Below are 20,327 nucleotides of genomic sequence, written 5' to 3'. Positions count from 1 at the left end.
GAGTGCCAGATTGGCTCCAGACCGACCTTACTGCCAGCTTGCCCTTTGCCCTCTCCATCCTAATATGCAGGAACGACTTAGATGCAAGGAGGTCAGATGAGTGGCAGAGCCTCAAGCATGCCATCTGCTACTGGACCTGCCCATGCAATGCATACTTTCTCCACGTGGCCCCCTACACATGAAGTTGAGGCACATTTGAATACATATGATTCCTAAGTACAAACTAGTCCTAAATCTGCACAACACACTAAATATAAGGAGAATAAGGCTTACATATTATCTGTTGAATTTAAAGTGGAATTTTAATGCAATTAAGGGCCAAGCTAGATGCGATGTTAACAGTGTTTTGTGGCTCACAAATATCAGGATCACAGCAGGTAGAGAATTTAACCCTCTCCTTGCCCTGCTGTGGTCCTGAAATGAACCCCTCCTCTCAAGCTTGTATTTGCATTGAAGGAAATTCTCCACTGGTACCAATGACACAAGGCAATTGGATGAATCTGTTATTTCTCTTATGGTTCGTAACTTATGGCTACTTAGGAACATTGGAAGCTGCCTTATCAGATCATTGGGTCCATATAACTCAGTACTGTCAATCCTGAGCAGCAATAGCTTTCCTGGGTTTGAGCAGAGATAATCTTCTAGGTGCTCGACCACTGTGCCAAGGACCCACTCAATATATATGCTCAAGAAATTTTTGGTCTGTATTATTTTATTTTTACTGCTTTTGCAATGACAAATTAAATTCTCTTATTTTGTTCTCATTGTTTATCAAGTAATTGGAAATAATGTTAATATGGATAGGCAAATTATCCTGCTACAGTATAATTGTAATTATTTGTTATCCCAGTAAAGTACAAGATGTATTTCAGTTGGTGATTAGAGAATCTCTGTAGATTTCTAATCAACACGAGCAAATGATGGAATGAAGAGCACTCTCAGGAAGTCAGTCTTTTAAACACATCTAATTTAGCTTTCTCATATTATCTATATTTGGATGGAGGATTCTCAATTGGACTTCTCAAGCAAAATGTCTATGTCTCACAAATCTAGCTGGATTTCCTGGATCACCTTTCCCAATGACAACCTCATAAAACAGAAATTAAAGTGGTCTCTCTTTTCTTACTATTTTTATGCTCTCCGACCTAGCTGTTGATAAGTGAGATTGTCTTCCTTCTTGTTAGAAAAACTTCCTAACATGCCACTCAAATCCTTATACAAGTTTTCACACACCCACAAAAATCTGCTTATGGTCCATTAACCTTATCCTGCAGGAAAAGTTTTGTTTAATATGCTCCTGACTAGCACTCTCAATCTGATGTTTCGTATGAAACCACTGTCACCATTTAAAGATCTTCATTGGCTCCCAGTATGTTTCTGAGCACAATTCAAAGTGTTGAAGCCCTAAACGGCCTTTAAAGCCCTAAACGGCCTTGGTCCTGTATACCTGAAGGAGCGTCTCCACCCCTATCATCCAGCCCGGACACTAAGGTCCAGCGCCGAGGGCCTTCTGGCGGTTCCCTCGCTGCGAGAAGTGAGGTTACAGGGAACCAAGCAGAGGGCCTTTTCGGTAGTGGCACCTGCCCTGTGGAATGCCCAGCAGATGTCAAGACAATAAACGACTATTTTACTTTTAAAAGACAACTGAAGGCAGCCCTGTTTAGGGAAGTTTTTAATGTCTGACGCTGTATTGTTTTTAATATTTGGTTGGAAGCCACCCAGAGTGGCTGGGGAAACCCAGCCAGATGGGTGGCATATTAATTAATTAATTAATAATAATAATAATAATAATAATAATTACATGATCAGTTCCTGGCAGTGGGAGTCTTTATACTCAGGCTTAATATGTGCACTGTTCTACTAATCTCTTCCTGTTTTCCTACAGTTCAATTCTTCAGCTTCTTCCTTCCTATACATCCCATTTACAGGGTAACCAAAGCCACATCCAGCATGTTAAGCAGGGGTTACAAATGTTAATTACTTCTGAATTATCTGGAGTAAAGGTGGTTCGCTGGTGCAAGGCCTGCATATATGTAGTAGACTTTTAGTAGAGAATTTTGAGTCATAGTAGGAAAAGAATCACTTAAGGGAGAGCTAGTGTATGCTGGAACTACATATCCACCAATACTTTGCTTTGCAGGGGCTGAGGGAGGATGTGTGGGGATGCAGTTTTCCAAGCCATTTCTTCCCAGCTAGATTCAAGGAAAGACAATAATTCTGGCAGGTGGGTAATGGGTTGTTTAGAAAAGAGAGAAGAATTAAATATTCCTCCTGTTTGAAGAATGTCCCTTACAAATAACTGTACTTGCCTTGAAAGTTCATTACATGGTTCCAACCCACGTTTAGTTTCAGAAGATGGGAAATCAGAAATAATAAACCCGACTATCTACTGTTGGGGCTGCATTTTCAGTGTTAAGAGCACAGTGTTTTTGCATAGCCACGTCGAGCCTTCCCGAATTTAACATTTTACATGGTTTAAGATGATGATATGGTGTGACAGGAGGGTGAAACATTGGGGAAAGGAGTGGCTTGTGGACTGTGGAAGGAGCAGGTGAATGTGAAGGGGGAAATAATTTCTCAATTGCCAGCATGACGTAGCAGTACCTTTAGTGTTAAGTGTTGTTGAGAAATACCTGACTACAGATTGCATTAGTATCTGCGTTTTCAACAACAGAGGGAATTCAGTATCCAAACACTGATTAAACTGTGAAAAATTTAAGACTAAAATCCAGGGCATTTTCAAGAAGCACATGGAAACTCACACAGAAGAAGAACAGAGGCTGAGTATATCCTGCCCTCTATAGCTAGCAATGCAGCCTTAAATCTTTATTCTCTATTCTACGAGTCCTTTTCTTTTGTCATTAAACTTTACTTTTAATTCTACACTTGAATTGAGCTCCACCCCCCGCAAAGTTCTCTCAGTCTCAAACATATATGGCCTAGATATTAAAGACCTATGAATACCTTTTACTAAAAATACAATGTCACGCCAAGTAGCCAAATGCAGCTTCACCCACAAAGGTTTTCTCCAGTCTTGGTCTGCTCTGCTCTTGCCCGCTAGCTTCCAAGATGTTGCTATAAAGCCAGCAAACAGCTTTGCTATAAGCCAGCAAACAGGATGAGGAAGAGACACCAGCCCATGTGTCTACTGCCACAGTTTTGGAAGTAAACACGCAGTCATGCCCCAATACTGTATGACCTTGAAAGGAAGGAATTATCTTTCTTGCATCCTCAGGACTTTTATTTGCTGGCCATAATCCCTGTGGGGAAGGTATGGTAGTTAAAAAAGAAAACTCCACAGACCAAGTAGTGGCAACCCTTTGAATTGTGCCAGGTAGTGGTTGCTTTTATTTCTGTGTGGCCAAAGGCCGATCTAGGGGAACACAACCAGTTTGGTCGAACCAGGCGCAGAGTTTCTGGGGTGCCGCAACTATGAAGTTCAACAGAAGGTGAAAGGGGGGGGCACCAGATTTTGGCATCGTCCAGGGTGCCACTGAAATTTGAGACTCCAAGATAGACCACTGGTATGGTTCTTGTACAGGTTTTTTTTTTTAAATTAGATTATAAACTGCTTTGGAGTCTATTTTCAGGGTTGAAAAGCAGCTTGTACCTTTTCTTATATATTTAAACCATAAGCCCACAAAGTCAATACCTGACATCCCTGAGCAAAGGTGTCATTGCACATTTAATTTTCTTTTTGGCCCATATAAAATATACTTTTTTCCATTTACTGCCAATGTTCCCCAGATATGGACTCAATCTGCACATATTTTTCCTGTGTACTAAGGAACATAAAAAGCAAGTCAGATAATGTGAATTTTCAGTTGGAAAATTTGAGAACCTCTGTAAACAATTAGGAGCTCTAAAATTGTTCCTTGAATGCTGACAACACAGATAAGAATAGTACAGATTTTGCTTATCTTTCTAAAATGGAACCGAAAAGGATACAAAGCAAACGTTCAGCAGTTCGTTAACAAACCGACATTTACTTTCCATTTTCCATTAATACCCACAATTGGTGTTAAAACCAAAACCAGATTGTTCTACAAAACAGTGTTTTTGCAAACTGTGAATTTCTCATTTTGTAGAGCCATGCATGGTGAAAGCATAGTAAACAGGTATTTTGCCTGCTGCTCATAAACAGCCAATTAGTGCCATGGTAGCAGAACTGCACAAGTCTGTATTTAAAATAACATGGACTTTGGAGCTGATTTTCCCTTAAAAAGCTGAGTAAATTAGAAACAGAAATGCTACAAAAATACTGTGGTGTCCTGCTGGTTTCATAACACCCCACCCCACAAGCAATGACATATTTCAAATCTGTGCCCCTCCTTTTAGCTGTTTCATGTCAAGCTTCACATGACATACTGAATACTTCTGCTGTCTCTCAAACCATTTACTGATTATTATATCCTGTTTGTATCCTGCTTTTCAACTAAAAGTCCAAGGAACTCACAATTACATTACATTAGGAAAATCCTCAGAATGAGCACTCCATTTCATAATCAGAACCACCCAGTATATTATCTTGAGTGTATAAGGTAGCTCAGACTGGCTCAGGGTCATGTTGTGAGTTTACTGACTGAGAAGGGATCTGACCATAGGTCTGTCCACTTCATGTCGATCTGCTGCACACTTGCCACTAGCAATTGTCCAAGCATATTCACAGACTTGACTTGAGCCCATGTGCACTTTAATTAGTCACAAACTAATCTCTGCAAAGTACATGTGTATGTAGGTGTGTGGCAGACTCATTCTTCTTTGCTTCCATATACAAAACTCCTGGCACTTGTCAGTGAGGCCACCTGAGCATTCTAAACAAAAACTTGAAAAAGCTCCTTCCTCCTATTCTTCCACCATCTTCCTTGCCCCAAAATGTATCTTGGGACAAGCAGAAGTGGCTCATCACAACCCCTGAGGCAGAGTTTTTTCCTTTCTGAAAATCACCTCCTGCCCCTCTGTCTGAATCCAAGAGCATTACTTCAGTATTGGGACATCATTGGACACAGCCCTTTTTTAATTGCTGTGGGAAGTCCTAAAGCTACCAGCTGGATAGAGCAACTATACTAGGAGCTGCCAATTAAATGGCTAATTGGTCATGCCATCTTACTCTGCCCCCTGCCTTAAACTCTCACTGTTTTTACCAGTATCAGCTTATCATCAGTAAATCCCTTTAGAATAAGATGTGGCTTTCCTTCCTGGTAAATTGCACACTAATCTATGCCCTTTCTGTTTATTCAACGTTTTATGTATCTCCTGTCATCGTAATTAGGCTCTAGCTTCCAGTTTCTTTATAAAAAAACTTTGCAAATCTCAACTTGGGAGCTCACGGAAGGTCATTTGATGAATTCTTTCTTTGTCATTTTGGCACATTTGTAGCTTGCAATTTTGCAGTAAAAGCAATGGAACATGCTTCCTTATTACCTTGCCCTTGTCAAAATAATGGATAATTTCTTGATAGAGCTGATCTTTTAGTTGTCCTTGTGTGGCCGCCTGGTATCCATCCCTCTGTGTAAGATGCGCTGCGCATGGTTCTTCTGACCACTAAATTAAACCATGGAGAAAAAGAAGGGAATAACAGGTAAATGATGTACCTATAACTGTGCTCTATTTTAAACAAGCCCATGTGATGGATTCGTAAGTTATTTTGTGGCTGGGAAATATGACATCAGTGTTGACACCTTGGAGTTATCACCCACTTTTGCAACCAACCAACCAACCAACCACTCTTCATACATTCAGGTTAACTGATCAACCACAGACCAGAAAAGACTTTACCTACCAGAGCAGGGGCTAAATAAAAAGCTCTTTCAATTAAAATGACCTTGCATTCTTGCTCAGTGCACTCAGTTTTACATTGCAAAAGAGCCTGCAGCATTGAGTGATGTCAATATGAGTATAAAGAACTGGAAGGCGCAAAAGGAAAAGAGGCAGATGTAATGTGGGCGTATATAGGAAAGAATGGAATTACAGAAGGGGCTCATCAACATGGAACGTTCTTGTCCTCAGAGCTTTGCAAATGGCTCTGGCCACCACAACTTGAAAAAACTGTCAAAGGCATAGTGGATAATATATGCCATTCAGTTAATAGAAAAAGACATCACTGACCGCAGTTAACAGAATCAAATTTCTGTAGACTTTAATAATGGTGTGTTTGTGTAATTGGGGGGGGGGGGAGTGGTGGTGCTTTTATCCTACTTTAAAAAGATCCTGCATTATTTTAAAATCAGCAATGGAATAACACTATACCATTTTAAACACAGCAAGCCTGTCTGATTTATAGGTTACAGCTAATGCTCTTTTTACTTTTTAATTAAGTCTTACATTCAGCAAGGAGAAAGCTGTTATTTTTCCAGGTATCTGACTTCAAGTAATTAACAGCAGCAAATTAAGAAACTTATCTTGATTTTGAAATTTTATAAGGCAGCAGTAGAATCATTATAAAATTGAAATTCATTACACTTCTATGCATGATAGAGGTATTGTGTTGTAGCCTCAATTAAATAAAGAGAGGAATTCAGGAAGAGAACATGATTTGGCCTAATGTTCTATGTATGAAATATACTGCTATATTTTAAAACTTGCCATGTCTTACTTTTCAATTCCTCTGCTTGCAAAATGATGTGCTTAACATATCTGGTTTATAATTCAAATTTGTAATGGAAAGCCATTGAAACAGAATAAATGGACTTTTATTTAATTTTCTGCTATTTGCCTAGAGGTTCATATCACTGCAATCCTCAAAGCACTGACTTGCCTGCACGTGAGCTATGGGCCAGATTCAAGGGGTCAGTACTTGCGTACTAAGCTTTAAATGGCCCAAGTGACTGTACCTGCTGTAATCAGGAGGAGAATGTCAACTTGTCCTCATCAGATGGAGAGACAAAAAGAGGATGGTGACAGAAGACGGGGCACTTTCAATGGTGGTACCCTGTTTATTGATATCCCACTGGGAGAAATCAGGCAGTCCTCCATTCTGACCATTTTGGAGTAGAAAATCAAAATGTTTTTATCTGGGAACCTTTGCACAACTCTTGTACTGTGGGTTTTTAACTGCTGTTGTTTCACATGTGCCTGGATTTCATAGTTTTAAAATGTTTTATTATTTTATGTTTGAATGGATCCTGGGTTTACTCTTGGGAAGAAGGGTGGGACATACATGAGTAGACAAACAAATTTTGAAATGTGTAGCCAACCAGCCACTTAAAAATAATGAAAGCTTAGCTTCCACAACACTCCTCAAGGTTAATATACAGAATACAATTCTCTGTAAAGGTGCATGGGGTCATCATTGGATCCCAATCTTATGGATGCTTAGCTGGGAGTAAACTATACTAAACTCAGAAGGGACTGAGTTAATATGCAAAGGGTTAGGCTGCCTATCTTCATGATTTCTTTCCCTGCACATTGTACCTCTCATTAGCAATTTAAAAAACTGCACACACTTTTAATAAAAGCTCTTCAGTGACAGCTTTATCCTTTAAGTGTCACCTGAATATCATTGACATTTTCCCTCTCTTTTTTAAATAAAAGACTTACAAATCAATTTCAGAAAATATGAGTATATAAACTTGAAAATGTCTTTGTATAGGTTCTACAAATATGCTCTACACTTTTTCTACTGCTACATTAACAGGCTTTGGCTGCTATCTATTCATCCCCCCCCCCCCCCGCATCCTGTTTGTCCTATACTAAATCTTTGTACCTTTAATTTCCCCCCTTAAATATTTTCTTCTAGAAGCATCAAAATAAATCAGTGGCTACCAGTGTTCATATCAGCTATTTTTGAAATGAATTATACAAGGGCATGCTGCACATAACATTATCCCCATCAGAAAATTACTTTCACTACCATCTAGAAATATTGATGAGTTAGAAAGGGGGCTTCTGCTTCATAATTCAATATTCTACAGCACACTCCAATATCGCCAAATGTTTGGTTCTGTTCCGATAGAATGGCTTGCTAATTTCAAGATTCAAGAGACTACTGTGCTGAAGTTATGCAACTACACCTTTAACCTTCTGTTTACAACTATTTTTTGGGAAGGCCTAGTAGTCTGAAAACCTGATCTAATGTTTCGTAGGACAATGTTCTACATCTATGCTTCTTTGTTACAAATGAATGGCATATGTTTCTATTCCTTTAATTTTCTGTCTAGAACTATTCTTTTGGGAATCAATCAGTTGTTCCAAACAAGTAGAAATATGGAATATTGTCTAAAGATGCACAGTATCATTTACTATAGCTTTTCAATACTAGGCAATGCCACCAATGGAGCTTGTTCTGAATATTACGTTTTTCTTTACAGTGGTACCTCTGGTTATGTACTTAATTCGTTCCGGAGGTCCATACTTAACCTGAAACTGTTCTTAACCTGAAGCACCACTTTAGCTAATGGGGCCTCCTGCTGCCGCCGCGCCACCGGAGCATGATTTCTGTTCTCATCCTGAAGCAAAGTTCTTAACCTGAAGCACTATTTCTGGGTTAGCGGAGTCTGTAACCTGAAGTGTATGTAATCTGAAGCGTATGTAGCCCGAAGTACCACTGTATTTCTGTTTTCTGCCTTCCAAGGGTCCCAAAATTCCAAAATATGCTAAGGACAAGCAAACCCTACAACTGCTTATTTCACAACTACCTCATCACAAGATGTCTTTGTTTAACTGGAACCCAACCAAAAGGGATCCTGAGAGATTCACATTCAAAGGGCCAACTGAGCACAGAAACATAGCAAACTGCCTTATACCTGTCAGACTAGCTCAGTACTGTTGATATTGACTGTCAGTGGCTCACAGACAGCCTTATCTGGAGAGGTCTGAGACTGAACCTAGGACAAGGCAGATGCTCTACTAACCGAGCTATGGCATTTGGGAACGTAAAGAAACATCATCTTCAATACCGCATTCCAACTACAGTGGTACCTTGGTTTAAGAACAGCTTAAGTTTATGAACAACTTGGATTAAGAATGCTGCAAACCCGGAAGTAGGTGTTTTGGTTTGTGAATTTTGCCTTGGAATGAGAACATGTTTGCTTCCTGTCAAGTGTGTTCCATTTGTAAACTGAGTCCCACGCTGCTATGGGAAAGCACGCCTTGGTTTAAGAACGCTTTGGTTTAAGAATGGACTTCCAGAACGGATTAAGTTCGTAAACCAAGGTACCACTGTATATGGCTTTGTCCGTTTGCTTATTTCTCCATGTCTACATCCTGATCTAGTATTATATGGTATCTTATCAAATACAAAAGTCTGTGCACATAGGTAATTTATAAGGCTGTGTTAGTTCTGTAAGGCTGTCTTAGTGGTGCTTAGACCACTGGGGGTTTGGAATTCTTCAGAAATCTAGATGGGACAATGCTACACAAAGGCACCTTGCTGTGGAGAAAAATGTCTGAACAAATCTAGTCAAAGTATTATTTGGGCAAGGGAATAACATATACCCACTGTGAATCAATTTTCTGCCTAAGCACATGCAAACTCCTCAGAGCAAAATAGTTAGAGATAACTATCACTTCTTTAAAGAACTCAAAATGTATTTACTGGAAAAATCCCCTTATGGAGGAAAAACTTTTTATAAGCAAGTTATGCTGTTCAATGTGTTTTTCCCAATTCACTGCATTAAAAAAAAATAGAAGTGAAAAATAGAAGTGAAAAGAATTTACAGAAATATACTGCTACAACTGAAGCATATTGTGCTTGTCCCATGAATGTACAATGCAAAAAGGATTGGAAAAAGTAATTATTTTGTCTTAACAGAACATATCTAGCTTAACTAGAAACCTCCTCTGGTTCAATACGGCTCCACAAGACATCAGTCAGCAGAATGGAGGAAGGAGAAAATTTCTGGCGATTTTGCAGGCATCTGTACTGCATCAAAATTTGGTTTGGATGGTTGAGGCTATGTTTAGAGCATCTTTTAGGGAGGAATCTCTGAAAATTATCTCGCTCCCCCTTCTGTTGATGAATTCAGTATCAAAAAGATATTGAGTTCTTTGAATTAAGCAGTAGATAAGATAATGGGCTGTTTCATATTTAAGTTATCGTATCAGAAGACATGCGGAAAAGTTTGTCTACCACCAGAGTTCTAATAGGTCCAAGGTGTTTTTAGTATTATGAATTTGTTTATTGTATAGTTCTGCAAATGAAGATATGGCAAATAGTGATTTATTGATGATGTATTTATAATGTTTATTATATTTTTGGTCAGGATCCAGCTTTGTCGCTGGAGAAGCAGGTGTCCTTGGTGGCTGGTAAGAAAACTAGGTTGGTAGGATAACTATGACAATTCCTGGATCAATATAGCTTGACCACAGTTGTTTTCTATGGAGCAGAAAAGGTTCCTGCACTCAAATCCTCCTCCTACGACCATGGTTAGACAGTTCACTAGTTTCACGGTACAATCCTACAAATGCTTACTCAGAAGTCAGTTCTACTGTGTCCAATAGTCCTATTTTAAGCTAAATATTCAATCTCAAAAACTGCCCCCCCCCACTTTCTTCCCTTGTTCCAACCCCTCAGGCAACTCCAAATTCTCCTTAGTATTTTGACTTAGAAAAACATTAAGTTCTCTAGTTCTGAATCTCATCAACACTGAGAACTTTATGGAAAGTTTCTTCACCAACCCAGACCCTTCAAATGTTATACAGTGCTGGTAGGCGGCAGATGACAAAGCACACCTTGACTAACAATCCGCATTCATATTTTGTTTGTCCCACAAAAATGCTGCAATTCTAGACCTAAGCTTTCAATTTTTCTGAATCATTTAGTGCATTTTACAAGGGAGTGTTTCAGACTCAGCGATCTTGCAGCTTGCAAAACAAATGCTTAAAGACAGTACATTCGAACTATTATACCTTAAGCAGCTTTGCATGCAGCAGTAAAGTGTAGGCAGCTTCAGTGTAGTTATCACATTCTTTGTGCAGGTCACAAAGCTTGTACAAATACCTACAAGTAAAAAATGAAAATAAATTCTCAGTAATGTCATAAAACAAGGTCAAAGGTTTTAGCAGTTAAGATTCAAATGCTCAAATAGGACAACATATAACTGATGTACTTTAAAACTCATATTTTATTTCATCTGATCAGTATGTAGCACACAGCATGTCAAGAAACTCAACAACAAACAATAATGTACTTGTGCATTTTATAAGGTTGTAACTTCAGTGTCTATAAAACTGAAACTCTTTTTTGATACCTTGGTATCTGGAGACATGCAACAAAAAAGTTATGATGTTGGTAAAAATGTGTGTCATTCCTAAAATGGACAGTTAATTTGTTGTTTCAAGAAGCCCTCCAAGAAAACCACTGGGGACTTCATAGCTAAATTGCTACCACAACTAAGGCTACAATCCTATACACTCTTCCCTGGAAATATGTCCCAGTGAACTCAATGAAACTTACTTCTGAGCAGACATGCATAGGATTGTACTGTTAAAGGGGAAAGAAATCTATTTTTAAAAAATCACTAAAATTGCTCTTAACATATGCATGGTCAAAATGGAAACTACAAATGCATAAAAGGCTTTATCTCAAATATGTTCTATACCTTTCTGAAGATTTGCTCAAAGGAATGTAGTCAGATGGTATAAAAAACCTTTTGGTAATTAGTAGCCTATCCTGGGGATACAAGATTTTGCTACCCACCAGAGAATGGGAGAATGCAGTTGGGACAATAAAAAGTACAATAAAAATTAATGAGCAATCAGTCTAGCTGCAAAGAGGAAACAAGTAATTAAAACACCCCCCCTGCACCCCTAAGCAATGAACAGAAACAATTTCAGTGGGGGGGGGGGGGGCGGACAAAATAAAATAAAAGGGCCAGTATGCGAGAAGCAACAGTGCCTATGAAAGAAGAGGAGAAAGAGGAAAAATAGCTACTTAAAAGGCTGGTAGAAGGGAGAAACGTAAATTCACATTTTATCCAGTACAGCTGTGTTTTAATTACAAAAAAACCCAGGTTGGGGCGGGGAAAATGAGAAGACAAATAGAAAAGACAGGGAAGCAACCAATCACTAGCAATTCTTGGATTCTCTATTAAAAAGTAAGTTTTATTCATAACAGACTTATTGAAAGTAATGGACCTAAGTTATGTCCATCAATTTTAATGGGTCTACTCAAGTGTGATTCATGTGGGATACAACCTTAAGCGAACAAATGATTCCATTCTGGAGAAAAGTGGTGTGGAAGCAATCCATGAGACTAGACATCTATATATACCTAAAATATACAATATCCTAAATATTTAAACATTTAAAAATCAACCTAATTATAAAAAAACAAGAGGAGCCACACCAATCCTAGCATTTCTCTTAACAGAACACAGACTCAGTTTTGAAGATTGTAGGAACAGTCAGAAATGCAAATTGTATATAGGGCATATGAATGAAAGAACACATTTAATTAATCTTACAGACTCATGTGAGCCGAACAGATTATCTGTTCCTTTTATTAGTGCCATCCCACAGCCCTCTTGCTTTATAAGAAACACAATGTCTAATAAAGTTAGGTTTACAAACCTTATGTACATTTCTTCTCTTTCAATCTCTTTGTAGAAATTCTGGAACAAGAAAAGAAAAGACATTAGAGATTTGTCAGTGAGCCATACATATATTAGGCATATTTATTATATTAGAAACTCATAGCCACGTAACATTAGCCTCAAACTGTGACATGAAACTTGCTCCTGGTTAAAGGAGCTCATACATTCTTATAACTGTGAAATCTGCAAATAGTACTTTACATTTCACTGCAGAGATTCAGTATTTTCAGGGTAGGGCATTTTCAAGTCATACACCATTAGCTTTTCTCGGCTTTCTAATGTACAAAACAACATAATGTGCTAAAATGAAATTTCAAATTTCAAAGTAGTTTTGGTAATAAATCATACATTCTTGAATCTAATACTTTCTTAAGTACTGGAATTAAAAAAAAAACTTGACAGGACTGTTGTGAGGATTAATGAGAAAGAAAATAACAGAGCACTTTGCATGCTTAATTTGGTAAGGAATAATTCACTTAATAAAAAGAATGCATGTTTCTCCTGCTGTCACACCTTCTTACTTTCAGTATAGCAAGAACTTGATGAACGTTTTCAACCTCGACAGACTGAGATGGAATTTAGAGTGAAATCTGAAAGTGAAGTATACTTTATGCTACAGTAATTCCATCAACAATGGGCTACTGTTATGGAAAATAACGATTCTGAAGGTGGAAATTGCGTTGGAAGAAAACCCCCCAATAGTGTCATTATGAAGTACGTATTTTTTTGCTCTATAAGACTCACTTTTTCCCTCCTAAAAAGTAAGGGGAAATGTGTGTGCGTCTTATGGAGCGAATGCAGGCTGCGCAGCTATCCCAGAAGCCAGAACAGCAAGAGGGATTGCTGCTTTCACTGCACAGCGATCCCTCTTGCTGTTCTGACTTCTGAGATTCAGAATATTTTTCTTCTTCTTTTCCTCCTCCAAAAACTAGGTGCGTCTTGTGGTCTGGTGTGTCTTATAGAGCCAAAAATACGTTATCTCTCATTTGAGACACAATTTGCTAACAGACCAACTTAGTAAAGCCTCATGTCCACCTGCTCACTGTATCCTTTGCGTGCACTGATGTTTCTTCTGCACTGTACATAAGCCTATGAAGATTCTTCTTCGTGTATCTAACAAAGTAGCCTGTAGCTCTAAAAAGCCAGCACACTTTAAAGGTGCCCCAGGACTCTTGTCATTTTTTAATAACCAGGCTATTTTACTGAAGTTAGATTTTATCACTGGATCTTCTTTTCCTTGTATTTGTAGTGTACTTAGATGGATTATGACAGCAAACCCATGCTGCAAATGGATTAATACACTTCAGAAGTGAGGATCTGGGGAACTGAAAATAGAGGCAAACGCAACAAATACAAGTTATAGAGAAGAGCTAGAAAAATAAACCTCTTAAATTTTTCCGGTTTGATAAATTGCTCTAATTTCCTTTATAACTTTTGAAAAAGCAATGGAAGCAATCCTAGTGCCTTAAAAAAAAAAAATCCTGTAAAGTTTCCAACAGGCAGAATCTTGTCACTCTAATTCTACTCAGAAAAGCAGGCAGTCTTTTCTAAAAGCAATCCACATTTCACTCTACAGATCATGATCAAAAGCTACTTCCAAGGACTCCCTCCCCTCCCCAAATTAAGTAACAGCACTGCTACTGACACAAAGTTAAATAATGAGGCGGATAGCCTCTTAAATGATAACTCCGTTTACCAACAGTACACTCATGCAGTACAAATACCAATCAGAAATATAGTTTTAAACAGTAAGTTGCATATTCTGCAAGTAGTCCTAAGCCTATTAAAGCATCAAGTATGTCGTGCGGAAGCCCAATGATCTAAACTTTGATTATTGAACTTTTCTGAACACCTAAGTTCATCTTGCGTCCTCATCCTTAGATAAAAGCTTTCATATTTATCTGAATTTCTGAACACTTGGGCCACACTGATTGTAAAATTGTGCAAATCCGCTTTTGATTTTTTTTAAAAAAAGTAATAGCTTTGGTCAAACATCATAACAGTTCTATTTTCCCTATTAATTAGACTATGTGCATCTAATTTCATGACGTTTCTTTTTAAAATTGGTTGTGGTTGTTGTTCTTAACTTTCTAAAATAATAAAAAGTATGTTTCCTAGCAAGACCCCACTGTTACATTTACAAATTCAGCAGCCACTCTAAATTCAGCCAGTTCATTTCTTCTCACTCACCAGCACATTGACAGTACAGCTCATGCGGTTTTCCTTGTTTTCATCATGCATAATGGTTCTGTAATCCAGAAGTCTCTCCATCAAGCGAACCACAAGTTTAACAAAATTTTCACCATTTTTGGCAAGGTACTTATGTTTTCTACAGTGTTCCAGGAGGCTGAAAATATAATTACAAAAACATCGTTAATCACACTCGGGAGCAGGCACTCGACTAAGGTGTAATTTTAAATATTTTGTATCATTAACATATTTTAATTATTCCTAGGCTCCAAAGTTCATTATAATCTTATTGGTATCTCTCTTGACTATGTTCTAAGACAAATCCCACTGCTAAACCAACACTTACATTTTGTCAAATAACACTTTATACTGTTCATCTCCTCTGCCTCCTTCTACTTCATGATCCAGCTTTGTGATGATCTCATTTTCAAACTACAATTAAATAGAACAAGCATAAATAATCAGCACACAGCAAATATTTCATTTTATTACTGTAGAAATCAATGGGTCATAGATTTGTTAAAGCTCACAACAAGATATATGACCACTGTTTTTCAGCTTGATTGGCTTTTAACAGTTTGAGATCTCTCATATTAGGCCATGTGTAATGATCTGTTGCCCTATGAGGATCTTTCAATTCAGAAAATACTTGGTCATGTTGTTAAATGGGGCTTAGACGATTGCTTTAAGAAAATCTAAATAAGGTATCTGATTAGCCGAATAAGGGGTGGGGAATAACATGCCGAACAGGCACACAATGTCCTTTACAATAATTATAATAGCAACAGATGCAAGCAGTTTGAAGCACCATTACTGATGATATATAACACCTTAGGCAGGACTGCCAATTGCATCATCCAGTTGGATGAGCACCCTAACATCTATTTGAACTAGAGAAGTTGGCTCACCTCAGAACACGTCTAATGGATATCTCCAAAGATATTTCATTGGGGGATGGAATTTGTAAGCTGAAGCAGAAAAGAGCTAGTCAGGAGGTTAAAGAGAAGGGTGTAACAAGACCATAGGGATGGAAATTTTATTCTGGCAGAAGCATTCTAAATTGGATGGTGGCATTATGACAAGTAACTGAAGCAACAGATTATTATTAATATATTTTTCTTGTACATGTATAGTCTTATTTTATTATAATATTAAATCAATAGTTGTACAATTAAATGTATCTGACATGCTGCAGCCTTATTTCTAAGAGTTATAAACTAGTGAGTAAGTGTACAGAGAATTGGGCTGTTCATGTGGAAAATGAAGAGTTTTTGAGTTGCAGGTCCATGTTGATGCTGAGAAGTTACCGTATTTTTCGCACCATTGGACGCACTTTTTTACTCTTAAAAAGTAAGGGGAAATGTCTGTGCGTCCTATGGAGCAAATGTGTGGTCCCTGGAGCCAAATTGCCGGAGTGCGGTACACTCTTGGACTGGTCTTTGGTAGTGGTGGTGGAGCCGCGCTCCCCTGCCGGCAGCCTTGGCTTCCCCCTGCAGCCCCGGGAAGCTTTGGAGCAAGGGGAGGGCTGTGCGCCCATGCCCCGCACTCCTGGGCTGCTGAATGGGGGCGGGGGGGGAGAACCGCGCTCATCTGCCGGCAGCCTCAGCTTCCCTCTGCAGCCCTGGGAAGCTTTGGAGCAAGGGGAGGGCTGTGCGCCCATGCCCCACGCTCCAGGGCTGCTGAATGGGGTTGGGGGGGGTGCTGCTCTGCCAGCAGCCTGCCCTTCCCCTCAAGGTTTGGAGCAGTGGGCAGGCTGTTCACTGAGAGAGGGGAGGAAGAGGATGGAGAGGAGGGGGACCAAGAAGCTGGGTGAAGGGAGATGAGGTACCATAGGTTGCCGTGAGTGGAGAGTCATGGTAGAGGGCAAAGGAGAGGGAGCAGTGAAGGGGAGAAATTGTAGACGTGACCTGAGGAGTTTGGGTGAAAGGGATGGAGAGGAGGAGGCTGGAAAAGGGGACTGTTCTGCTTGGGGGGGGGAGAGAAAAAAGTGGGGAAAAGGAAAGCCTCCCAAGCCTGCCGCTGAGAAGCTCTGCTTGGCTGTTTCTTGACTATAATTCAAGTAAAGGGAATGTTTGCGAGCAGCTGGCAGGCTGTTCGCTGAGAGAGGGGAGGAAGAGGATTGAGAGGAAAAAATGTGGCATTAGCAATGCTTTGGATGGATACGAAGATGGTATTTTACATGAAGAAAGTGAAGAAAGTGATGTCAGTGACTGTGAGCAACTGAGCTTCATAAATTCTGACTTTAGCAGTGATGAGTTCTTGGGGTTCACAGAAGACTAGAAGAGTACTCAAACCTTAAATCTCTCTTCATTTGTTAATGACAGTGATGATGGTTCTTAATGCCATTGTTGACTGCTGTTCACTTTACATGGCTATAATGTGATTCTGATATACCGGTTGTTTATTAAATACAGTAGTTTATACAACATTTGATTCAGAATATTTTTTCCTTGTTTTCCTCCTCTAAAAACTAGATGCGCCCTATGGTCGGGTGCGTCCAATGGAGCGAAAAATACGGTAAGTGCTTGCTCCGCACTGAAGATTCGGAGTAGAAAGACCACAATTTTTTTAAAATCAGTAGAACGCTTAAAAGTTCAACAATTCCTAGCAATTTTTAACTTAATACTTATTTGTGTGTGTGTGTGCGCGCGTGCATCATTGGCCAGCTGTGATTAATATATGGAGTCGATTCTAATTATATTTTTCTTGCTTTAAGTTTATATAAATGCAATGATGTTAGGAAGAAGTTTTCTTCTCTGTTTCTTCCCCTTCCCCTTTCATGAGGTAACACCCAAACTAAAGTTCTCCCTGGGTCTTTTTCTATATCATAAGGCCATGGTTGGACATGCATTCAAATAAATGTGCAAATCCATAATCCGGTCTTGATCACATTTTAGCCAGTTCACATGTAGAATGAAACCACGGTTAGCACCAGCAAGGAGTAGTGCCACCTTTTCTTTCTTTCTGCCCATGGCAGCAATTTTGGGCTGACAACCATGACAATACCTGCACCTCATTTTTCACTCCAAAAAGCTATGGTTAACAGCCTGTGCAAGAACTAGAATGATCCAGCATGAAGCATTGGGATTGAGTGCTCCCCCTACCCAACGTGTCATTAAAAGTATGTTGTGATACTTTCAGTTTCAAGGTATCTTAGCTTGTTGTTACTTAGGAACCAGAAATTGTGGTTTAAAACAAGCTCTAGTCAGTTTCCAAACAAGTCAGCTTCAAACTAGAGTTTGCTTTAAGACAGAAACTCAGGTTTGTATGCAAAAACAAGTCAGGCTTATTTGGGGTGGGGTGGGGAATAGCTGTACAGGAATATCAAAGGAGGGAGGGGGCACTGTGTGAGCCTGAGCCATAGGTTTGTATGTGAACAAGCCTTTCGTACAGAAACGAGATTAAAGAAGCACTGTTTAAAAAGCCCCAGATTATCCACATGTTGATAGTTACAGAATGAAAAGCAGCTGGGCATGTTTCAATTTGCTGCTGTGTGCCTGGCAGGGCTCTGAATTTTGCAGTTCCCCCACCTTCTGTTCTCCTTCCCCATTTCACAATGCTCGATAAATACCGTATAACTTGGATCTTATTGGTTGCAGTTTAGTATTGGAATCTGCTTAGCGTCTGACTACTATTGCTGGCTGGCTGTGTTTTTGTTCTCTTTGTAGAATTATTGTTTTATATAAGCAAGCATGGTGCCCTTCAGATTTTGTTGATGTCTCATCGTCCTTGACAGATACTGGTTGGGGCTGATGGGACTTGGAGTCCATCATCATCTGGAGGGCACTGTGTTGGCTATCCCTATTTTATATGTGTACCCCACCCTAAGATCAATTGATATAGGGCTGGTTGGAAATGTTTTAATTAATAGATAAAAAGAATTTAATTAGTAGATAAAATAAAAAATAAATGGCATAAAGACTGCAATCATACACATCTGGGGAGCAACTAAACTATATATTGTTCAGTGACTAAACTATATATTGACATGCAATGTTAGTGAAGGTGTCAGGGACTGGCTAGACAAAGAATGGTGGGACACACCAGCTGCGGAACCCCCAAGGGAACTTCCAGAGGAAGGCTCAGAGCCTGGGGATTGGGGGTGGGAGGGAGAAGATTAGGAGGAGGAGTCGGATGCTGAAGGGGAGACAGGGTTTAGTGAGCAGGAAGAGCTGGTGACAGAAAGCAGTTCAGACTCCGAACAGAGGAAGGAGGGCAAGCGGCTGCTGAAGAATCCAGGGAGCCCCCCCCCCACCCGCTTCTGCTGTGACAAGCTCCCCTCCTAGTCTCCAACAATGCACAGGAAAATGAGGAGAGCAGAACAGAGGCCAGAAGTACGCAGACATAAGAAAGTCTGAGATTCCTTGGGAAACATCCGAGAGAGGAGGAGCCTTAGAAAGAGTGGAAGGCAAGACCTATGGGGAAGGGTTGCTGAGTTGTATGTCGCTTCCTTGAATAAAGAGTTAATTCCACTGAGCCCTGTGTCTTTCATGCTGACCTGTGTCTGACTCCAGCCATGACAGAGTGAGAGAAAGGCAGGCATGGTTATGTAGAATCTGTCAACATGTGAGGTAAATGCACTCAAGGCCCAGATACTACAGGGAATCTTGATGTTTATGCTCCTATAACTAGGGTGGTGGTTTTTTTTTTTTTTTAAACCCTTGTGTCTTCTAATTCCATTTTGTGCCTTCCAAGTTTCCTCTTACATACACTGATTGCTTCTAAAATCCACTCTGCTTATCCTAACTTTTCATTTATTTCTACTACTTCTCCTAACTAAAGAGGAAAAAGCCACCTTCGAATTCTAATGAAACCTCAAGTGTTCATATCATAATAAATTATGCAAATAATGTGCATAATTCAAAATGATTACAGGTTTGGGACTTACTTGTCACTAAGATAGTATATACATTACAGACATCAATCATTCAAACTGATGTTGCCTAAAAGTAGTCTGGCAAAGCAAAACGGCCTCTACCTGGGCACACAACCAAATTTGAAAGGACTTTAAAAGTCCTTTTACAGCACCGGTGTGGTATAAAGGATGACAACACAATCAAGGATGTAAAAATGGTATAGTACAGGGAGTCCAAGCAATTTATTTCTATGGCAAGCATATGCACTCCAACTAGGAGGAACAATAATATATATATATATATTAATAATAATAATAATAAATAAATAAATAAATAAACAAACATACATATATATATATATATATATATATATATATATGAGCAACTATATATCAGGGAACGCTTACAAAAAGATTTTAAGTCCAGTGGAAACTCTAGCTAAATTTTGTTTGTAAATAGCAGTCAATCCACTTTGGAGGAATGTTCTTTTGAGATGCCACATTTTGGAGAAAAAAATGGAATTACGGTCGTACCTTGGAAGTCAACAGAATCCGTTTTGGAAGTCCGTTCAACTTCCTGAATCTTTGGGAACCAAGGCACGGCTTCAGATTGGCTGTAGGAAGTTCCTGCAGCCAATTGGAAGCCACAGAAGTAGCAACAGACGTTTGGGTTCCAAAGAACGTTCACAAACCGGAACAATCACTTCCAGGTTTGCTGTGTTTGGGAGCCAAAACGTCCGATTTGCAAG

General features: G+C 39.3%; 1 protein-coding gene across 4 annotated transcripts in view; it reads right to left on the bottom strand.

Moving 5' to 3' along the window:
* Positions 1 to 20,327, bottom strand: part of DOCK1 (dedicator of cytokinesis 1) — a 362,659-nt gene that overhangs the window by 46,564 nt on the left and 295,768 nt on the right. For all 4 annotated transcript variants that reach the window (XM_081005188.1, XM_081005189.1, XM_081005191.1 and 1 more), the window contains exons 34-38: positions 15,070 to 15,155; positions 14,724 to 14,880; positions 12,511 to 12,551; positions 10,849 to 10,939; positions 5,425 to 5,544 (exon numbers count right to left, since the gene is read on the bottom strand). In XM_081005188.1, coding sequence (XP_080861314.1) covers positions 5,425 to 5,544; positions 10,849 to 10,939; positions 12,511 to 12,551; positions 14,724 to 14,880; positions 15,070 to 15,155 — 495 coding nt within the window. The remainder of the gene's footprint in view (positions 1 to 5,424; positions 5,545 to 10,848; positions 10,940 to 12,510; positions 12,552 to 14,723; positions 14,881 to 15,069; positions 15,156 to 20,327) is intronic.

The sequence above is a fragment of the Podarcis pityusensis genome (genome assembly GCF_964106645.2).
Source record: "Podarcis pityusensis genome assembly, chromosome: 5".
NCBI classification, from domain to species: domain Eukaryota; kingdom Metazoa; phylum Chordata; class Lepidosauria; order Squamata; family Lacertidae; genus Podarcis; species Podarcis pityusensis.
The sequence above is the reverse complement of the archived record's forward strand: the minus strand, read 5'-3'. Positions and strand labels throughout refer to the sequence as shown.